Genomic DNA, 22,329 nt, shown 5'->3' on the forward strand with positions numbered 1-22,329 from the left:
TGTGTTCAGGTGATCTTTCCAAAAATGACTCATGATTATAAGTTATAACCAACCAAGTGTCTTCATTTTGACTGTGTTACAGACACTTGATTGGACACGTACAAGGACCACTTGACCAATCTTGCTAAAATTATTACAGCACTTGATTGAATCCAATACGGTTTAGAGTCCCTCAACTCAAGCACTGAGCTTGTAAGGCAAATACAGTCTACCATACACTCAGTCGATATATACTATGTTCCAAAGTACTTATGAGCAACAAGAGTGATCTACCAAGTAATCGACTAGTATCCTGAACAGTCCATAGTCTAATTTATAAAATAAAACTACCAGATTACAACTCACATTAAGCCAGCTAATATATGACAACAACCTCTACTACTACAAACAAAACAAAACTTAATCAAACATTTCACAGCTGCAATTTTCAGTGCAAGTACCAGCCAGATATCAAAGGTTTCACTTCTATTAGTGATAAAAGAATAATAGGTGACAAAACTTGCAATACACTCACACTCACTATAAGCACAGATATATATATATTAGGTGAGACTCAGCTGATTGATAATGCCAAAGTTTACGAACATGGAATACGGAAGTTTCTGAAGGTGGCTGTTCTATATAATGTGAGTATAAACAAAAACATAACATCAAGAAGTATCATGTATATGGTCACTTTATACCTTTCTATATTATTTACAAAATTAATACGTGTATGATATAAAGACATACAGTATTATATTAAAGCATTGAAGCAGCAAAATAAAAATTTCCTAGTTAAAATTACCGATCATCTTCATATCTATTATGTGCAGGCACAACGAGAGACATATTATGAAAATTAGTAACCACCACTTAAGCAGGCACCAAAGCCCAAGTGCGATCCATCATGTGCAAACATAACGAGAGACATATTATGAAGATAACAGAGAATTTAGCTGCAGCATATCTCATAATCTCAACCACTCCCTCGTGAACATTACGAGCACATCTTCTCACAGAAGCACATAATGTTTGCAAAAAAAACTCCATGAAAGATCTAACAGTCTCAAATGTGACCCTCCCAGTCACATCAAGAACAAGTTTCCTATTACTAGGAATAGCCAATGTGGATGAAACCTTGCTGATCCAACCACTTTCATTCTCTTCATCACAAACATCACCTTTCGATTCAGCACATGATATCTCTACAGAACTTGGAGTTTCTTCGATACCAAAACAAGAAACTGCCCCAGAACTATCATCCGGATTTGAGCTATTAAACACCTGGTGAGACGTTTTGACAAGACTCTCTATGGCACTATTACAAACATCCACCAACATTTCTCGAACTCTAGTTTCATTTTTCGGATTAGTTAACCCCGAAAAGAAATCATCATAAGTATTGATATGCATGGTTTTGTCAAGATAAACAGCAACCAACGTACTAACAAACACTTGAACTAAATTCCCAATTAGTTCCCCACATTTATCACCACAAACAACATCAACCCATTCCGGAACAACATGATCAGAATTGGAACCATTATCGGCATTACTTGAACTTGATTTTCCACTGGCATCCGAATTAAAACCAATAACTAAGTTCCTAGCAAAGCTTCCAATAACAGCAGAAGCAAAACCCGAACCAGCCGGTGTAAACATTTTATCAAACACCTTGTCCGCAACACTTGAACCAGAACCGGACTGATGAATTTCATCGCTCCGGTTCATGGTTTGATAACCGCGCAAGACTCCGACAGTCACGGAGGTCACAATACTAACCAAAGAATCCGAAAACTGTTTCGAGGCCGACAATTTGGAGATTTGATTCAAACTATTCGGAACTCGATCAGAATCGGATTGTAAAAAATCCTTCACGTCTTTGGTGACAATACCAATGGTATCAGCAGAATCGGAAACGGCTTCTGCTACAGAAACCAATGAATTCAGTAGCTTAGAAAAATTCTTACGCTTTTGAGCTAGGAAAGGTGCGTGATAAGCTTTGTAACAACCGTAACTGGTGAACCCTACTGCAAGTAAGATGAGGGTCCATTTCTTTCTTTTGCGGACATAATCGAAACCGTTTTGAACTAATTGAAGTTCCATTAACTGAAATTAGTTAATGATGTTTGTTACGAAAGCTTAGAAATATGAATAAATGAGGCGGAGAAAACAGAGGTGGAAGAAGGTTGTGAGGTGAAAATGAAGTTTGCGATTGATGGAAGCTATCGCGGTGTTCAAATTACAAGAGCCACTTAAATATTCAATTTTTAATTGTTCTAGGAGATAATAATAGGAAAACTCTTAATCAAACCATGCGTTACCAAAAATGTCTCTTTGTTTTTGCAGAGGTATCTTCAAAAATACTTCTTTTTATTGAAGTTTATTTGTTACGTAGTTGCATCTATAAAACTCTTTCAGTTATGCATTTACGAAACAATTTAATTTTATATTTGTGTCAGACTTTTCTCCTCTCTCATTTTTCGCATTCCAACTTCTACTCTCTCAAACTCTCTAAACCTCTAAAATTAAAGTTCCACCAAACTTCATTATTTTCTCACAAGTTCGTCAGGACACATCACCATCAATGATCAAGAGACTCCGTCTCCTTCAAAACTCAATTTAATCGGTAAGTGTTCGACTTTTCGAGTATTTCCCGTAATAGAGTTAGAATTCAATTTTTAGGTGTAGAAATGATTGGATAGTTTTAGAAATATAGTTTAGAGACAATGTATGTATTTTTTATGTGTAAAACAGATGATCAAGCCACCAAAAATGAGTTTTCAATGGCTGGAATAATGACAGACACCATTGTTGTGTATTTGAACTTTTAGAACGTTCCGTAGATGCATCCACAGAACAAATGAAACGTTAGGTAGTTTCGTAGATATAGCTACAGAACAAACCCAATTTTTAAAATGTTGGGTGCTTCCGTAGATGTGTCTACAGAAGATTTCCATATTTACACCTACGGAATTAAATTTAATTTTTTTCCCTTTTATTTTTATAAGTTAATTGTATCTAATCCGACTTTATTTGTAATGCAATGCAGACTCTATGGTCGACCAATCAGACCGACTTATACGTGAGAGGGTTGCATAGCATGCCTCTGTGCGACGTGCACAAATGCAGGTAGACTCATAGGTGACAGATGGATCCTCCGTTCCAGCAGATGTACCCGACACCTCCGTTCTAATAAAGGTGACGGATGGGGCCACGGCGCAAACTCACCTAAAGCATAGTGGACAGGGGCCTTCCATGTAACACCCATTTTCTAATCCCAAATAATAAGATACATTCACAGAGTAATATAACATGCATATAATAAAAGGGCGTCACATGTTGTTTCCATAACAATGAAAACCAAAATAAAGCATACAAACATGCACCTGATCATATTTATAACTCGATTTGAAAACTTCATGTTTCGTCAATATGCATATCGCAACGGAATAATAAATTCTAAAGCATTTCAATGATTATATCTCATACTATAATCATCTACCAAATCATAATAACATTATCATCTCATTAATGTCATATGAATTCAACGTTAGGCAACATAGCCATCAAGATAGTATATCCAAAATGTCATGTCGAATACAATAAAGATAACAATAATCAAACCATCCAAAACATGAGTCCAAATATCCCCCAGTGTTACATGATCAGAGCATTGACTCGGTACCTAAATCAAAATGAAATAACTGATAGGTTCCTCGGCTAAATCCTCGTGTAAGCACGCTACTCGTCGAAACCTGCACGATGTCACGTTGAACATCATTCAAACAGAAAGGGTGAGAATTCAAATCTTTATGAATATATATAATACGACAATGAATATAGCATACAATGGCAGAATCACCCATCGCACTTCATAATTTAAATGAGTTTCACAATTAATGCACATAACATAAATTTCCAAATCATCACATAAGCACACCTTAATTCAGACAATCACATAGCAAATAATGTGACTCGAAATGCAAATTAATGCGACTCATGCATGTGGTACCATATGAGTATCAAGCTCACCGCTCCCGATTCCATACTCAAGAACCAGAGTCACGCTTCCGATCCGGACAAGACCAAAACCCTCAAAATATGAACATATAGTTCACCGCTTCCGAATCTACAACGGAACAAAGCCACGCCTCTATTTTCACACTAGGATCAAAGCCAACCGGAGTTCCAACTCCCCATGAATGCATGTGCAAAAATATTCATAACATATTTAAGATTATCACACAACCTTAATGATCCAAGCATATCACAATAATTTGCACAATTCGAATTATCCAGCAAAACATTGTACAACACACATTTATCATTAAACAAGCACACACTTAGCATTTAATGATCACATATAACATATAGCAGATTAGCCAATTCATGTTATCCACCCAATTCACAAATTCACATTTATACATAACTAAAACACAAGTTTCATGTATAAGTTCATTTTCGATTCAAAACCTATCCAAACATCATTAAATAAATTATTAAAATACATAGAAATTCATCTTAAATCATAAACATACAAGAAACCAAGTCAAAGAATAAAAAAAAAATTACATGTCAGGCCGCGCTATGCGCCCAGGTCACCACGCCAAGCGCGCTACCTTCTGTAAAATGAGTTGTTCAGTTTTCAATAACGCACTACGCGCGCTCCAGCGTGCAACGCGCCCTCTGTGATTTTGGAAAAACCCAAAATTTGACAGCATTCCAAAAATTACTTTTATCCAACCAAAGTTCATCCAAACAACAATTAATCACATATGTAAGGTTCCTAATAATGTTTCTAACCATGGGTTATCATTATAACATCATTAAACATGATTATTTCACGAATCTCATAGATTTACACAAACCCTAACATATGAAAACTATGAAAAATGAGAGATGAAAACCTAAGCACACTACTACCCATAGCATATTATACCATACCCACAATAATAAAGATTCTCCCCCTTACCTTAGGTTGAATCTCCCTCCACTTCTAGTTTCCTCTTTCCCCCCTTTCTCTTCTCTTCACATGAGCTCTCTCTTTTATCAAATGATAGTTATGACTCTAAACCCTATTTTCCTTACTATCTTTCTCTTAACTTAATGGGCTTAGTCACACTCAGTCATATTATTTATATTCTTAACTATTAGGACCAATAACTATTATCTGATTATTCTACTAATAGTTCAATTAACCCCTTTAGCATAATAACACACAATTAAATAATTATCACACCAAATAATAATTAAATAATTATACTAATAATAAAATAGCTGGAGATTTATCCCTGTTGAAAGGGTATGTAGATCATACAGTGAGACATGTCTGGAACAGAGAGGTTAAATTTCTAAGACTTATTACTTTTTTGTCCTTAGTGGAAATTTATTATTTCTAACATTGCTTGTTATTAATAGTGTTTTATTAGGAAATTTTCAGAAAAGAGCTTCCCATAAGTTCTACAACCACGGGTAGAAGATTTCCTCTCTGCAGTAGCCTACAGAGTTGTGGTTCCAGGATGTCCTCACATTTTTTGGGCTGAAAGACCTCTGTCAAATCGGATACTTAACCATACACAACAGGAATCTGATGGCATTTGCAAATAGGTGGCACCTAGAGACATCGTCATTCTATCTGCATCATGGATAGGTTACTGTTGAAGTGGTAAAGCGACAAGCAACAAAAGTTTTGGAAGTATTTATCCGGGAATTTATCGTGTCCACAGAGATTAGTGCTACTGAATTGCCGTTCGACGGATTCTTAGTTCTTGAGTTTGGGTTCAATGGGTTTTAAGTAAGAATAGGAAAATATAACATATGAACATAAAATAAATACATTCTTGATAGAGAATAACTTATCTGGTTTGAATCTAAACTACTCCTCACAAACTTAGATTTATCACTCCGCCGTACTCAATCTACAATACTCATCAGAATCACCACATATCCTTCACATCAATGTCCATTTCTGCAACACCGACGAGAGTTCAACTATATTGCTCTTTCGACGATGTCTCAACCGATCGAACAACACAGAGACATTAAACTCATATGTTATATGGATGTTAACCCCAATCCTATGTCTAGAATCAAAAGCTAACAGATATCCCCCTAATCAAGATTTGTGATGTCTATTTCTACATCAACACAAATCCAAAGCATTTAAGCAAAAAGATCAAGGAAACACCGATTAAGATTTGTAAATCAAACTTTATACAACAATAGAGTAACAAATATACATAGGTTTAGAGTAAACTTACAAACAAACCCAACAAAAGTGGTTACAAAGATAAGAGGAAGAGAAGAAAACCAAATCTTTCGCGGTGTCAATCACGAGCAAAGAAGCTTCGACTCCGGACCATCCGATTACAACCTCCAATGGTGTTTTCAAGCTAAATCTACCCAAAAATGACCTAGGATGAGTTGGGGTTCAAAAATACCCAAAACATTACCTAAAAAATCTGATTTTCGCCTATTTATGCAATTTTCAGTTCTGTACAGCGCGCGTCGCGCGCAGGAGCGCGCATCGCGCCCAACCTACTGTCATGAAAAAATAGCTTTTAGTAAAAATGACGTAACTTGAGAACCGTAACTCCGATTTGCGTCCGGTTCGAAGCGTTAGAAAGCTTATTCAACTTCCCATCTAACAATGACAACATATCAACCAAATTGGTGATTTATTATTCTTTAGTTTTGAGCTTTATTCGTTGACGAGTTGGTTTCGTTGCTCAAAAACGCGCGTTTGAAGCCGTGTCTTTGACACGTTATTTCTCATGCTCCAAATACGCCTCAATAACTACAAAATGAATAGAAAACTATCAAAAAGTATAAAAGTATATGGAAATACATCTATTCACAAAGTATACATATTTATACACAAAACGGGGTATTATTCAAACGGTATTAATAAAAAGTATCGATAAGTGCAACAAAACATATATACAAAATAAGTACATTTTTGCACTTATCAGTTACCATCACTTTGGACGACATCACATGCCTCCTGTATATACCTAGCGGGGGTACCCTCCTTGGTCACTGTAGGATGACGAAGGAGGAGGCGAGGGAGGCTCTGATTGAGGAGCTCGGGGATGATTCAGAGGATGTGCTTGAGGAAGTGGAGAGGAATTGAGGCGCACACGTGAGGTTTCACTTCTTGACCCAGAAATATGATGTCGAGCTCCTTGTAGCACAACAGGCTTCTGGTGACCCAGATGAGATGGAGATACACAAACAACGAGTGTTGAGGTGTTACTTACTATTTTTAGTAGACACTCTGCTATTTGTGGACACGAGCTCCTCGTACACAGATTTCGTTTACCTGAGGCACTTATCAGATACCGCACAGATCCATGAGTACAACTGGGGAGCAGTAACACTGGCGTACAACTACTATAGACTCGGAGAGGGGCTCCAATGGAAGGCAAGGACTTTGGCAAGCAGATGTTCACTCTTAGTGGTAACAATCTAATATCCTTCTACTTTTTCTCAAAGTTGCTCTTTTTATATTCGTAATAATGTTTGATCCCCGTGTTTTTATATGCATTTCAGGGTTGGATATTACAACACTTTACTAGGATCATTGGCTAGGGAGAGGTGTCGGGCTACACTGAGGTCATACCGCGTGCTAGTGCCTTCGCCCCCCTCAGAGGGGACCAGGTTTCGGATCCGTACAGAAACTATCTAGACCGCATGGCTATCGAGGACGTCCGCTATGACTGTTAACCTAATCACCGTGAGATGGTTCTGTGGGATAATATTGCATTATATTTTGGATGGTTGGCTTCCAATTCGAACATCACTGTTCGCTATCTTCCGGAGTGCGTCATACGCTAGTTCGACTACTGTCAGACGATACCTCGCCACCCTTCTGTCTCCGCTCCTACTTTGAGCATCACATGGTTCTGGACGAGGCTCGGACGACCAGGGCAATGGTAGATCGGAGCTACGCGGATGGGTACATCACTTGGTACTTCACAGTGTCACACCCATATATGATCCCCACTACAGAGAGATCACCGACCAGGCCAGCTCATCGGGAGATATTGTAGACTCATCAGTCTCAGTTGGACCACACAAAGGGTGTTCTTCCTCGATGTTGTGAGATACTTTAGATGGCGCATGCAGGAATTGTCGATGGTTTCTTCCCTAAGAGGTGTTAGAACAAGATTTGTTCTGATCAATATTCTTAGTTTTGATGATAACAAGGATATGAATTTTGTGTGAGATAATGTGGTACTCTAATACATTGCAATTTCCATTTCAGGAAATATATAAAGAGTATGCACAAATCAGCGCTCAGAAGCTTTGTCTCAGAAGGTTCAGCATGCAACATCAGAACATGGTCTGGCAAGACATCAGAAGATGGTCAAGGCAGAATCAGAACATGGGTCTATGAAAGCATCAGAAGAACTTGAGATCAGAAGCAGAAGCACTGAAGTTCTCATGGTATCACGCTCAGAAGCACTTCAAGGTCAGAAGACAAGAAGATGCTATGCACCAAGCTGTTTGACTCTGATGATATTCAAATATTATATTCACAAACATCAGATCAGAAGAAAGTACAGGTGGCAGGCTACACTGACTGACAAAAGGAACGTTGGAAGCTATTAAAGTCAACGTCAGTAGACACAGCGTGAACAAGGCTCGAGGTAGTTGACAAAAGCGTGAAACATTAAATGCAATGCTGTACGGAACACGCAAAGCATTAAATGCACCCAACGGTCATCTTCTCAAACGCCTATAAATATGAAGTTCTGATGAGAAGCAAGGTTGACGATTTTGAAAGAACCAATTCTGAAAGACTTGCTGAAACGCTGTTCAAACTCAAAGCTCAGAAACTTCATCTTCATCAAAGCTCACTACATTGCTGTTGTAATATATTAGTGAGATTAAGCTTAAACGTTAAGAGAAATATCACTGTTGTGATTATAGCTTTTCAGAAGCATTTGTAATACTCTTAGAATTGATTACATTAATTTGTAAGTAACTAGAGTGATCAAGTGTTGATCAGGATACTCTAGGAAGTCTTAGCTTGTGTCTAAGCAGTTGTAATTAGAGTGATCACGTGGTGGTCAGGATACTCTAAGAAAGTCTTAGCTTGTGTCTAAGCATTTGTTCCTGGAGTGATCAGGTTGTGATCAGGATACTCTAGAAGACTTAGTCGCGGACTAAGTGGAAAACCATTGTAATCTGTTGCGATTAGTGGATTAAATCCTCAGGTGAGGTAAATCACTCCGTGGGGGTGGACTGGAGTAGTTTAGTTAACAACGAACCAGGATAAAAATAACTGTGCATATTGTTTTTATCGTTCAGGTTTTTAGACTACACTTATTCAAACCCCCCCTTTCTAAGTGTTTTTCTATCCTTCAAGAGGTCTGATCACATGCGCATTGTAACACCCAAAATCTACCCGATAAATTATACGGAAAAATCAGAGTATAAATTCCAAAGACGTTCATTTGAGGTATCACATATTCGTCATTTCAAAAACATTTACGGCTTACTTGCCTTCATATAGATACATAACGTAGGAATTTAAAACGATAATCAAATCATTACTAAAAATCACTTTGTTCAAATTCAGTAATTTACTCGCAGCGCAATCAACGAACTTCAAGAATATTCAAATAATGTCGTAGAATCTCTGCACGATAACTTCAAGTTACAAATTAAACCAAAACATAATAAAATTAAGCATTAAAACAATAATAAAAACAATCGTTTTGTCCCCCCAAGTGATACGTATCAGAGCGACAACCGACTCAACTCACGACGGCTAAATCTTCACCAAGTTATCACCTGCACGTTACCTGTATAAAGGTAACGGCGAAACAAAAGAAAGGGTGAGATATCTACCAATATAAACAAACGTATGATAAATAATATATTAGAATTAAATCATACAAAATTATCGCGTCACAGCTTTCAAACAACAGTTATAACAACAATTAACATTTACAGTTATAATAACAAAAGCCAACAACAACATATTAGTAGTTATAAAACTATTTCACACCTTCCAGACAGTACCTGTCACAACAAGTCATTAGCATAACAACTTATTCAACACCACAACAAATTAACTTATGCCATTTCAAATGAGACACAACAGTGCATATGCATGTGGTATCCAGAGCTTCATCCCCCATCGTCAATTGCCAATTAATAGAGGCATCAAGGGATAAGCCTTCGTCGCTAATTTGTCAATCCAGGCCGTCACAAAAATGCATATGTATGAATGCAACCATCACATACAACAACAACAATCATCGTCACAAAGGCACCAGCCTATATCATTGCTATACCAATAAACAGAGGTACTCATCGTCCCTTCAACACTGGCCATAAGCCTACAACCTCAACAACATACCAACAACTTAAACAACAACACAAATCCACGTCGCCAGACATAAGCATATATCACAAACTTTACCAATAATTAGAGGTAAACATCGTCACCAATTTCCTGCAAATTCGCAATAAACAACATAATATGGCAACCATACAATAACAACAACTTCACAGTCGGACAACACAATTATTAAATTATTACAAAGCAAACTGTTAAAATTATTATATATTAGTCCCTTATTTATTCTTCCACTATTAAATAAAATTTGTTAATTCATTGTCTATTTAAATCTATCACTACCTCGTCACTATTTTATTCTACTATTACAATTTATATTAATTCCTGTATCAAATTGGAAGCTGCTACTAAATTGTGCTACTTAAAACCTCCTTCTAATTCATATGTATACACTACCACTAAAAAATACTGCTACTTATTATTTCCAAATTCTACTGCAATAAGTCCATTTTAATCTATCAAAAGATATATTAGCATTCCACCTGGTACTAAGTAATATGTCACTGCTACCAATTAATTCCACTACCAATATTAACTAAAGCCTTCATATGTTACTATCCTGTTAAACTCAAGTGTTATATTAATATCTATTCTCACTCATTGGAACACACAAATAAAAAAACATATAGAAATTAAAAGAACCTAGCATGGCCCACATTGTCAAGGGACGTTCGTCCCCTTCCTTATTCAACATGAAGGCCGTCTGCCCCCTCCCAACAAGCCCTTGAGGCGCCCGCCCCTTCACCAGGTGGGTCTCTCCACCAAAATTCATGGCCACCATGTGTGGCCTATACACCTAGGTACTTGCAAATTGTTATCTTTTCGATGTATTTTCCAGATCGTTTACAGTACCGATTCAGTTTCTCGTCTCCATAATTACACGATTAATCACCAGTTTCAGTCTCCAAGTATTCCAATAATTATTTTGCAGCACAAATTCAATTACATTGTCGATTCAACAACAGCAAGATTCGACACATCATATAAAATTTATGGGTTTGCAACATAAATCACACACAAATAAATCGAGATAATTTTATACGAATCTAATTCCCACATATCATCCATCATAAATTCGGTTATAGAGTTAGAGCCCACCACTTACCTTAGATTTAACGGTCACTCTAACTCTGATCGAATTCCTATTTTCCGGTTCCGGCTGTGCACTTCTCGTATCCTCTTCTTCAACCACTGAGCTTCCAAACCCTTGTTTTGTTTCTCTTCTCACGTACAGCAACAAAACCTATTTCTTTTCTTCCTTTGTTTTATTATAATAAAACCAATTCTATTACCAAATCAAATATTCTATTAGTCTTATGTCCTTATTGGGCCAACTAAACACACCTCCAAATTTGCTAGTTATCACACCACTACTAAGTCCAACCGAATTAATTAAATAATATATCCAAAATAATAATATTATTTCTAATATTATTTCCCCGATTAAGCCAACTAAATACTCGACTATGAATTTAACCGTCCAAGCAACATATTATTCCAATATTATTTTTCTACAACTTCGTCAATCCACCAATTAAATAATACTTCATAGAAATAAGCCAATTAATTCTCTTAAGATAATACCGATAAATCCCAACTTTGATGATTTTCAATAATTAATTCCATTAATAATTTAATTAAATTATTAATTAAATTTGGGGCGTTACACGTATACTGGATGATATCATTAGGGTGATATCGTAGACATCGTGTTAGGACGGATGAGGCACTTGACGGTAGAGGTAGAGTATCTGGCAGACGAGGCGGTGGATGCAGAGACGGGGTCATAGGTAGAAGTGAGGAGGAGGATGTTGTCTGACACACAGAGTAGTGATCATGCTAATTATTTGAAGATTGTATTGTTATTAGATTCATGTACTTTATTTTGATTATTTCTATGACACTATTTGGATGATTTATACAATGTATTCTTTTTGTGTACTGTATTCCATTGCCTTATAATTACACTATTTTGATGTACTATATTTTGATGTATTATTTTGTTATAAAAATGGAGTTTTGGAATGAAATGATGTTGATTTAAAATATAACAGAATTAGGTACATCGGAACACTCTGTTTTTAAGACCTTCCGTAGATATATCTACGAAATATTTTTTAAACAAAAATAATTTGAATTTTTCCAACGTTCACGATGTTTTTTATGCACCTCTGGAAAAAACTAAATTTTATTAAAAAAATGTGTTTCCTGATGTGCATCTACGAAATCTGGGGACATAATTGAAATTTCGCCAAGTGACTAAGAGTATCAATGGGTGTATTAAGATATTGCCTAATAATATTATTTTAAATTTTAAAATAATATATTTTTATTAATACAAAAATATTAATAAATAAATATAGATGATTGAACCCTAGATCAACAAGTTACACCTAAGAGCGTTTGAATGTAGTTTGAATTGATTTTGAGACAAAAATTCATCTAGGGTTCAAAAGCGATTCAATTCAAATTAATTTTATGTATTTTTGTATAACTTGATTGGAATACTAACGAGTGTCTCTAGAGCATTCGTTAAGAGTTTAAAAAGATATTGTTTGTTTATTAATTATTTTTTATTTGAAATCCATAAGAGTGTCCGATAAAAAATAAGAACAATAAAAAGAGCATTTTGATCAATTAATCTTAATAGTTAATTAATTTAAAATGTTTGACTTTTAATTCAACTTTTTAAAAATAATATAGTTGAATGGTTATGATAAATTGATGGTGTAAAACTTTTTACACATACAATACATAGAAAATAAACTCTTAAAGAAAACATTAACACAAAAAATTATTATAAAAGGGTTTAGGGTCTGTTTGGTAAAAATAGCGGTTGACTGATTAGCTAGCTGATAGCTTATAGCTTATGACTGATGGCTGATGACTGATGGCTTATAGCTTATAGCGGATGGTTGAGGCTGATAGCTTATAAGCTCATTGAAGTGTTTGGTAAAATTAGCGGTTCAATCAACTTATAAATATAAAATAACATAAAAGGTATTTAATATATAATTATTTTATTTTAAATTAAAATAAATTATAAGGGTTAAAAATGAATTTTAATTAAAATAATAAGGATAAAAAAGGAAGAAAAAGTAATAAGCTATAAGACATAAACTAAAACGCTATTTGAAATAGCGTCTGGAAAATAAGCTATAAGCTAGTAAAATAAGCTATAAGCTCGTGATGAAATGACCGTTACCAAACGGGTCTAAATTATCATATGAGCTTATAAGACATAAGACATAAGCTATAAGCTCGAAATCAGGTCTTACCAAACAGAGCCTTAATGGATATGCACTGACAGTGTAAAATAGTTTTACACTGTCATCCAATAGAAAATAAGGATTATGTCATGTCATTAAAATTTTTTTAAAATAAAAGTGTGGAGAAATTAGATACATGGTTGTGATTAGTTGACAGTGTAAAATTATTTTACACTGTCAGTGCATGACCCATTTTCTCATTATAAAATAAAAACAAAAATTAAAGAAATTAAATGAATCAGTTCAACAAATTGAAAAAAAATAAAAAAAATAAAAAAAATAAATCAAAATCATTTGCAATTAAACTGATTCATTTAATTTCGTTAACAAAAATATTTCTTTTCCAATTTGTTGATTTGACAATCAACGACCGTATCAATCCGTTTAATTGTAATAACTTCCTAATCAGTTTTTCTTTTTTATTTTCAATTTCTTCTTTCTGGCACCAGAGGATATCTATTAATATTCTACATAATGGCACCAGAAAAAATCTATTTGTTCCTTATATAGTTATATATTAACCAAATATTTTAATTATTCCAATAAATTATGTCTTCTAATAAGAACCAGAGGAGTAATATTCTTCACTAACATACAAAAATGGTGAGAATGAGTGATTATTTCCATTGAATCAGTTACTCTGCATTGGAGTCATAATTGACGTAGTAAGAATTGATCAACATGTAGAGGTAAATTTCTTAACTGTATATCTACGCATATAATTTTTCTGTTATTTTCTCTCGCTACCTTCGCTTAAAACCCATATTCTATAAAAATTGCAAAATTTTAGGGTATCTAGAAGGGATTCCCAACCGCAAATTTACACAAAAAGACTAGGTCATTTCATATCGTCTCGTGCAACTAAAATCACCACCTATAAAACAAAAAGACACGTGTCAGTATCCGAACAAAACCCCGTGATTCCTCACACTCTCTCTATTAGATTCCCTATTCCAACGCTTGAACATAACAACCCTCTCTCACTATATCCTATCACAAATGAATACTGGTATCTAGTAACGCGTTTCGTTTTGCGCGCGCATTGTTAACTCTGATATATATATATATATATATATATATATATATATATATATATATATATATATATATATATATATATATATATATATATATATATATATATATATATATATATATATAGCCGCAACGCAACAACAAACAACTTTCCGGAGCCAAAAATAGAAAAATCAAGATTTCACATTTCTCTCTAATTCTTTGATCCAATTCCTCCTTCAACAATCCTACAGGTAATTCATCACCGCCTCATGTTTTTCATTTCAACAATACCCTATTCAATTCCTCAATAAGATAACGGCTTCATTAATATCGCTACGTTTTTTCTACATTAATACGTATATTCTTTGACCTTATTTTGAATATTTGTGACGATTCTGTTGTGAATCTTGATTATTATGTAGATATAGAAGCAGTTCTTCTTCCCGCGTTATCACAAAATTGCATTCTCCAATTAGAAAGAATAATGGAAACAGTTTTTCATTCTCGTCTTAATAGGGAGATTGAAACGCTTACCGAAAGATTACATCCTCCCAGGTAAACTAACAACACACTTACATCTTTTTAATTTAATTTCTATATGAATTTTAATTTTTTTTCCTAGCTAATTAATTGTAAATTACGTTATGAATACACATTTAATTTTCTGTTTCCAGGGTTTGTATAGACAATAATTCTTGCAAAGACTGTACTGTTCTAAAGGTTCGATACAATTCTATAAAATATTCAATTCTGTATGTCTAGAGAAAACCAGCACAGGCCAAAATAATCAAATAGTTTAAGTTTAAGCTTTTTTTAAACTTAATTTTCTAATAACAAGTCGGTAATAATTATTTAATTTAATTTTATTATGACTATAAGTTGAATGTTGTTGCCGACATATTTGACAGGTTGATAGTGCAAACAAGTATGGGATATTGTTGGAGATGGTACAGGTGTTGACAGATCTTGACCTCATTATTTCAAAGTCATACATTTCTTCTGATGGTGGATGGTTCATGGACGGTCAGTATTTATCTATCTATCTATCCCTTTCCAATGGACTTTCTTTATTTTCAATTTTTTTTTTTGAATCTACCATAATGATAGTTGAGCAAATTATGATTAAAAAGTTACTTTACTTTAATCATGTTTGTTGGGCTATGATGAATACGACATGATATCATCATTCATCACTATATTTTAATGGCTTTGTTCTGATGCAAGTTGTGTTGTGTAGTGTTCCACGTCACTGATCAAGCTGGCAATAAGGTCACTGATAATAACCTCATGCAAAAATTGAGAAGGTTTTTATGTCTCTTCTTGCCTAAGTTTTTTACTTTTCAAATTAGGAAATAAGTAAGTTACTGATATGAATTTAAACTAAGATATGTGTTTATTATGTTGACAGGAGCTATGTGCCACAAGGGCAAAAGAGGACATAGACGATGAATCAGAACTCGAAAGCTGCGGGGAATTAGAATCGTATTACACGAAACTAAACGTGTCGACGGAGAACACGGCATTGGAGATGAGTGGGATGGATAGACCGGGTTTGTTATCAGAAATATCAGCAGTGTTGGTGGAAATGGGCTGTAATGTCACCTCAGCAACGGCATGGACTCATAATCGAAGGGCAGCCTGCATAATTTACGTAGAAGAAAAATCCAAACCTGGGCCGATCAAGGACCCTAAGAGGTTAGCTCATGTAAAGGAAGAGCTGGAGACTGTTGTGCAGGCCCGTGGTGTCAATGGAGACAGAAACAATGTGAGGTTAAGGAACTTTGCCACCGGGCGCACGCACACTGAAAGGCGGCTTCACCAGTTAATGTATGCTGACAAGGATTACGAGGGCTGTCGCCCTTGCCATGGATATAGTAGTGGAGAGCACAAAAGGGGGTGTGATGGGACTCATGTGTCTATTAGTAGATGCAAGGACAGAGGTTATTGGGTGGTGAACGTGATCTGTAAGGATCGTCCTAAATTGTTGTTCGATACAGTATGTGTTCTAAGGGACATGCATTATGTAGTGTTTCACGCCGCCATTAGTTCCAAGAAATCTATAGCCAATCAGGTACTACATTATCTCAAATTCAACCTCTGATTAGATAAATAAGAGTTAACATCATGAGTTTAGCAGAAAAAATTAGTCTATTGCAATGTGACAATAGTATCTCCAATAGGATTATAGATAGAATAGGAACTATGGGAAACACAAAATGAGTTCAGTTCAAATTAAACTATAAGACGCACCTATAATTCGTTTATATCTATACATTTGTTGCAGGAGTACTTTATAAGGCATAAGATGAATAATTTAGCTCTTCAAACCGAAATCGAGAGGGAAAAGCTCGTCTTATGCATAATAGCAGCAATAGAGCGTAGAGTCTGTCATGTAAGTCCTATAAAAGACAGCATTAATGTTTCTCTTGTATTTTCCTTTTCATGTCATAATAATGTCCTGATGGTGATCTTTATATATGTTATGGTGCAGGGTTTAAGGGTTGATATTTGCACTCCAAATAGAGTGGGTTTACTATCAAAAGTAACCCGCGTGATTCAAGAAAATGGATTATCAATACCAAGAGTTGAGATTGGAACACGCGGAGAGAATGTCGTGGGAACATTCTATGTCACAAATCCTTTAAAGCAAGAAGTGAATCCAAAAATAGTGGAATTGTTGAGACAAGAGTGTGGTGGATCCGTCGAAATAGTTACTGATCACAAATGTCCCTGTGGGCTTTCTCGATCATCGTCATCCTCGTCAGTAACGAGTGAAAGCAACGGTAGTGTAGAGGATAAGCGAAAAATTTCTATTGGAAGCATGTTATGGTCTCATATAGGGAAATTTTCAAGCAATTTTGGCCCTATTAAGTACTGAGAAGCTCTCATTTACTGGAACTGGTGTTCTACATGAAGGAATGTCCCTGCCAAATATCAGTGTACATAGAATTTTTAGTTAGTTTTCATTTTTCTCCTCATTCTTTTAGATTGTTCTTGGTGGTAACTCTGTAAATATGTATTCGAGGCCAGTCCATGATGACAAATAAAATCACTAACTAATTTTTACACATAAAAAGAATTATGGCTTTATCACATCTAATTTGTTGAGTTTTAGCACTAACCTTTCCTTCACAATTCCACCTGCCAAAGCACCACTACTCCTTGGTTTAGCATTCTTCTTCTAAGTAAATATATTTAACAACATTCTTAATAGGTTTGTGTCACTCCTAAAAAAAAAATTCTCTGACTGGTATGCACAATACGAATACAATTCCTACTCCCTTCATGCATCATCACTATAATACTCCATCAGTTTAAAAATGAGTATTACACTGTACACTACTTCTACTTCCAATATATTAAGAAGGTTAATTTAATAAAAGTACCATGTTTTATGACACTATTATAATATTTTTTAATTTATGTGCAAAAACTTTAAACAACACTCATTTTGAAACGGAAAGAAAATGGACACGTTTGAGTACTCGTGATTTGAAAAATAAGTCTTTTTTTCATTGTGCCAACAACGATGATTATAGTGACTTCAAAAACCTATGACATATTTTAGATTTTTTAATGTAGATTTTTTTCACAATTCAAGATGCCGACACTTGACTTATAAATGACATGTCGGACGCTTGCTATAATCTTTTCGCAACACAAATTTGGTAGATTTATAGTAACCAAAATTCTACTTGCGTCGCTCATGAAACAATCACTATATATTGCCTTATTTTCCCTCTTTGAAAGCTCACTGAGATCGTAGGATCTCATTCCACTATGTTGATTATTTTTCAAAAGTAAGCTTTTTCTTCCAAGTCCACTGGAATCGAATCACAACCAAGTCTAGATATAGGATTCTGTGTTATGATTCAATTGTCAAAAGTACTGGATTGTAAAAAGATTATTAAGTTTTTTTAAGTAAATTTTTTTTATTAATAAGTCTTTGTTAGTTGAAAATTTTAGCTGAAGGATTCAAAATGATAATAACCATGTTTGAAAGTAACCAAGTGTGAAGAGACTCAGTCTTTAACACACTAGTCACATCGATCAAGATGGTTCGACTAACTTACTAGGTTTGGTTTGGAATAGCCTTAAGAACAGGTCTACAATATTAGGATCACTCTCTCTTCAAAATTTTATCTAAAATCTCAAAAAGGGCTTGCACAAATAAACACTTCGACGTTGAGATATGGTGTAGAGATGTCGAATTTGACGTCTATCAGATGTTGGGGACTTAGTGTATTTTTACTCTAAGAGTCAACCACACTAGGGATGTTTCAACAACACTATAGGAGTCGACTAGAGACTCGACAGAGGCAGTTAGGGAGTTCAAAAGCAGTTGTTATATATCAACATGATGAGTGGTTTGGTGCAGTTTTAGGATATGTGTCAAGTTCTTGGAGATAACCGTTATCGGCGGTTAAAATTGTATTAGTATATAAGTTGGTCTCATTGTTGTGATCAGAGTTTTAAAATCCATCAAGTATTCTCTATAGAACTAAAGTATCCAAGACACAGAGAGAAACAGTTTGTGAGAAAATACATGAGTTTGCGTCCTCTTTCTTTTATTTCTTTTAATTTTTTAATTGAAGTATTCATAACATTTATTATACTTCTTTATTTATTGTCTTTTTCCAAAACAATTCTACCTTGTTTTCATTAGAATTTATATTCAGTTTGTCAACATCCAAACATCTAAGTTCCAACCACAAATATTTTTCATTGTAATATTTTGTACAAATTATCCTTGAGTTTTTTTCGAGTTTAATATCATAAGTGAATCAAACTCGTGATTATTTACTAAAAATACCAATATACAGTCTCCTTGAGATACATAGTTGTTAAAAAAAGTTTTAGTGAAATTTGAGTTTCATTTTAAAAAATGTTTCTGCAGAAAAATATCTTATTTTTTTCTACTTGAAAATTGGTGCTACAAGGCCCCCACAAAATTCTCTCAGAATGATTCATCTGAAAGTCAATTTTTATGTTCAAATCTAAATATTCTATATAGATGGGTTATTTAACGGAGGTTTTTCAAAATTCCCCACAAAACTCTTCCAAAAAAGAACTCTTATAGTAGTTCATTTTCCGTGTTTAAAGATTTAAAAAACTTTAGAGCATGAAAAACGAATTACCGGAAGGATCTTTCTGAAAATGGTGTAATTTAGAAATTCTGGAGGTCCTTGAGATTGTTGAGGAGATGGATTGAGATTTTTTTCATTTAAAATGGGAGAACCAATTTTATGTATGAGTGAAAATAGTGGATCGAAACTATAATTATAAATTTTATGTATTTGGAAAAAATTCTAAAATAGTTGTACCCAAATATCCAAAATAAAAAAAAGGGGATATATAAGTAAAAACTCCGGTACAATTATTAATTCTCTTTTAAATTCACGTAAATATAAAACTAAAAAACTTCAAAATTGTATTAGACGAACCCACAAAATTTGAAATCACACTTTAGGTGTAAAATTAGTGTTATTAACCATGTGATTATCACTACTACAAAGTTACATTTCATTCAGTTAACTTGAAATTTGAAATTTCTTCAAATCTGAAATAGCCAAACGAGAAAGGGCGTGAAATACATGGAAGAATGCATTCAAATTCTAAAGATACAAATAACTTCCCATATCTAAGGACTTTGCCTGATCCTGCCACCACCATACCTGATGGCCCATATTTGTGAAGAATATTTTTGATGTAGAAGTCATCTATAATGAATATGGAACGTGGTTAATAGTAGTGTCTTAATGTTCGAGTAGATATCACCAAAGTGAATGCTAGTTTCTCTAACTTATGTTACTTCACCTTTACTCCTTGAATTACATTATTGATGAAGTAAAATGGATATTAAATAACTTACTCTTGTGTTTTTAGTCACTTGGTCAATAAGTGACATGAAAGTTTAATTCTTGTTATATGACCAATCCTCTCAAGAGGTAGGAAAATGACTTCAAACACTTCTTCTATTTTTAACAAGGGACTTTTCATGAATATACCTCCATCATTTGATGGTGAAAAATTTGATAAATGGAAAGCAATCATTTTGTCCCTGTATATTTTTTAAATAATGAAGTACTAGACAAATCCAATTGTTTGTGGACGACAAAGGAAAAGAGAAGAGTGCAACTTCGATTTCAAGCCAGTACTTGATGGCCAATGCGTTAAGCACTAGAGAGTTATTGCAAGATTTTAATATTAGCACGACCAAACAAGTGTGGAATACTCTTAAGGAAATCCATGAAGTTCCAATCGATATAGCAAGGGTAAACACACATGTCTAAGAAAATATGGTGCAAAGTACCAATAAAGGTTGGTTCTTAAATATTGGTTTTAATCTCAGACAATTTGGATCTAACAGATATCTAATATTCAAGAGTTGGTATTAGATATCTAATTCATACTTGACTTTGAGGAATCCACTGAAAGGCACACAAAAATAAGATGTTTGATGAGCTCCCAAGGTCGATCACTAATCACTTCATATCTCAATCATCATATTTGACTGTGATGACAATGGGATTGCTGTTGTGAGGGAGAACATTGATGGAATCATTGTTAGAGAAGGTGATTTTGGATATTGGTCCTTAATCCAGAGTTCTTGATGTTGGCAGGAACGACGCTTGCCTTGAAAACTTATCTATGCTTCCCTGAAGAGTAAGTACAGTATAGCACACATTGAGGCTCTCAAAGATGATCAAGGGAATCTGTTGCGTGATCAGAAAGAGATTAAAGATGAGGTCGTAAACTTCTATAGGGGTTTGGTAGGGAGAAAATCAATAAGCTTAAAAAGAATCAACATAGAAGCCATGAGAAATGGGAAGCAGTTGAACAATGAGCAATGCTTCTTCCTGACCAGGCATGTGATTGAAGATGAGATTCATACTGCTCTCAAGATCATTAGTGAGATAACTGCTCCTGGCATTGATGGATATGGCTTTAATTTTTTCAAAGTTACTTGGCCTATCATAAAATAGGACATCATAGCTGCAATGAAGGATTTCTTTGATAATGATAGGCTTTACAAAGCAGTTAATAATACCATTGTAACCATCATCCCTAAAATTGTTTCTGCAAACATGGTGAAGGATTTTCGTCCTATATCATGCTGCTCCACGATTTACAAGCTTATTTCTAAAGTAATGGCTAGAAGACTAAACAGTGTGCTAAGCAATCTAGTCCATGTGACTCAAACAAATTTTGTATCAAGGCAACACATCCAGGATCATGCTGTCCTTGCTTATGAACTGATAATAAGGTATAGCACCAAAGGGGGAGCTCTTGGATGTATGATTCAAATGGATCTGCAAAAAGCATACGATAGTCTGGAATGGCTAGTGGTAGAAGAGATTTTGGCTGAGATGAGTTTTCCAAATAAGTTTATCAAATGGACTATGCTTACGATCAAACTGTTACCTACAGGTACAAAGTGAATGGTGCAATGACAGATAATCTCCAAGCTCAGAGGGGGCTGAGATATGGGGATCCCCTATCCCCCTCATTTTTTGTGTTGATTATGGAGTATCTCCAAAAAATGCTGCAGGAGTTGAAAAAGAGCCACAACTTTAATTACCATTCAAATTGTGAAAAATTGAACATTGTGATCCTGAGTTTTGCATATGATCTCCTCCAATTTGCCAAAGGGGATACTATCTCAGTAAAGCTTGTCATGCAGAC

At 34.8% G+C, this 22,329-nt stretch overlaps 2 protein-coding genes across 2 annotated transcripts; one reads left to right on the forward strand and one right to left on the reverse strand.

Moving 5' to 3' along the window:
* Positions 1-650: 650 nt before the first annotated feature.
* Positions 651-2,250, reverse strand: LOC131652289 (protein PHLOEM PROTEIN 2-LIKE A10-like). Its single transcript, XM_058922113.1, has one exon. It carries the CDS (start codon positions 2,086-2,088, stop codon positions 856-858), a length of 1,233 nt encoding a protein of 410 aa, XP_058778096.1. The 5' UTR covers positions 2,089-2,250; the 3' UTR covers positions 651-855.
* A 12,517-nt stretch (positions 2,251-14,767) lies between these two features.
* LOC131646936 (ACT domain-containing protein ACR1-like) lies at positions 14,768-17,754 on the forward strand. Its single transcript, XM_058916863.1, has 8 exons — positions 14,768-14,894; positions 15,066-15,198; positions 15,318-15,363; positions 15,552-15,666; positions 15,881-15,946; positions 16,050-16,714; positions 16,928-17,035; positions 17,135-17,754. The coding sequence occupies exons 2-8, from the start codon at positions 15,128-15,130 to the stop codon at positions 17,519-17,521; spliced, it is 1,458 nt and encodes a 485-aa protein (XP_058772846.1). The 5' UTR covers positions 14,768-14,894; positions 15,066-15,127; the 3' UTR covers positions 17,522-17,754.
* The last annotated feature ends 4,575 nt before the right edge of the window (positions 17,755-22,329 follow it).

Source organism: Vicia villosa, linkage group LG2 (assembly GCF_029867415.1).
Source record: "Vicia villosa cultivar HV-30 ecotype Madison, WI linkage group LG2, Vvil1.0, whole genome shotgun sequence".
In the NCBI taxonomy this organism is placed as follows: domain Eukaryota; kingdom Viridiplantae; phylum Streptophyta; class Magnoliopsida; order Fabales; family Fabaceae; genus Vicia; species Vicia villosa.

Coding starts and splice junctions, on each gene's coding strand:
- LOC131652289 (XM_058922113.1), bottom strand. CDS start 2,088: ATGGAACTTCAATTAGTTCAAAACGGTTTCGATTATGTCCGCAAAAGA.
- LOC131646936 (XM_058916863.1), top strand. CDS start 15,128: ATGGAAACAGTTTTTCATTCTCGTCTTAATAGGGAGATTGAAACGCTT. Junction 15,199..15,317: donor GAAAGATTACATCCTCCCAG/GTAAACTAACAA, acceptor TTCTGTTTCCAG/GGTTTGTATAGACAATAATT. Junction 15,364..15,551: donor AAGACTGTACTGTTCTAAAG/GTTCGATACAAT, acceptor CATATTTGACAG/GTTGATAGTGCAAACAAGTA.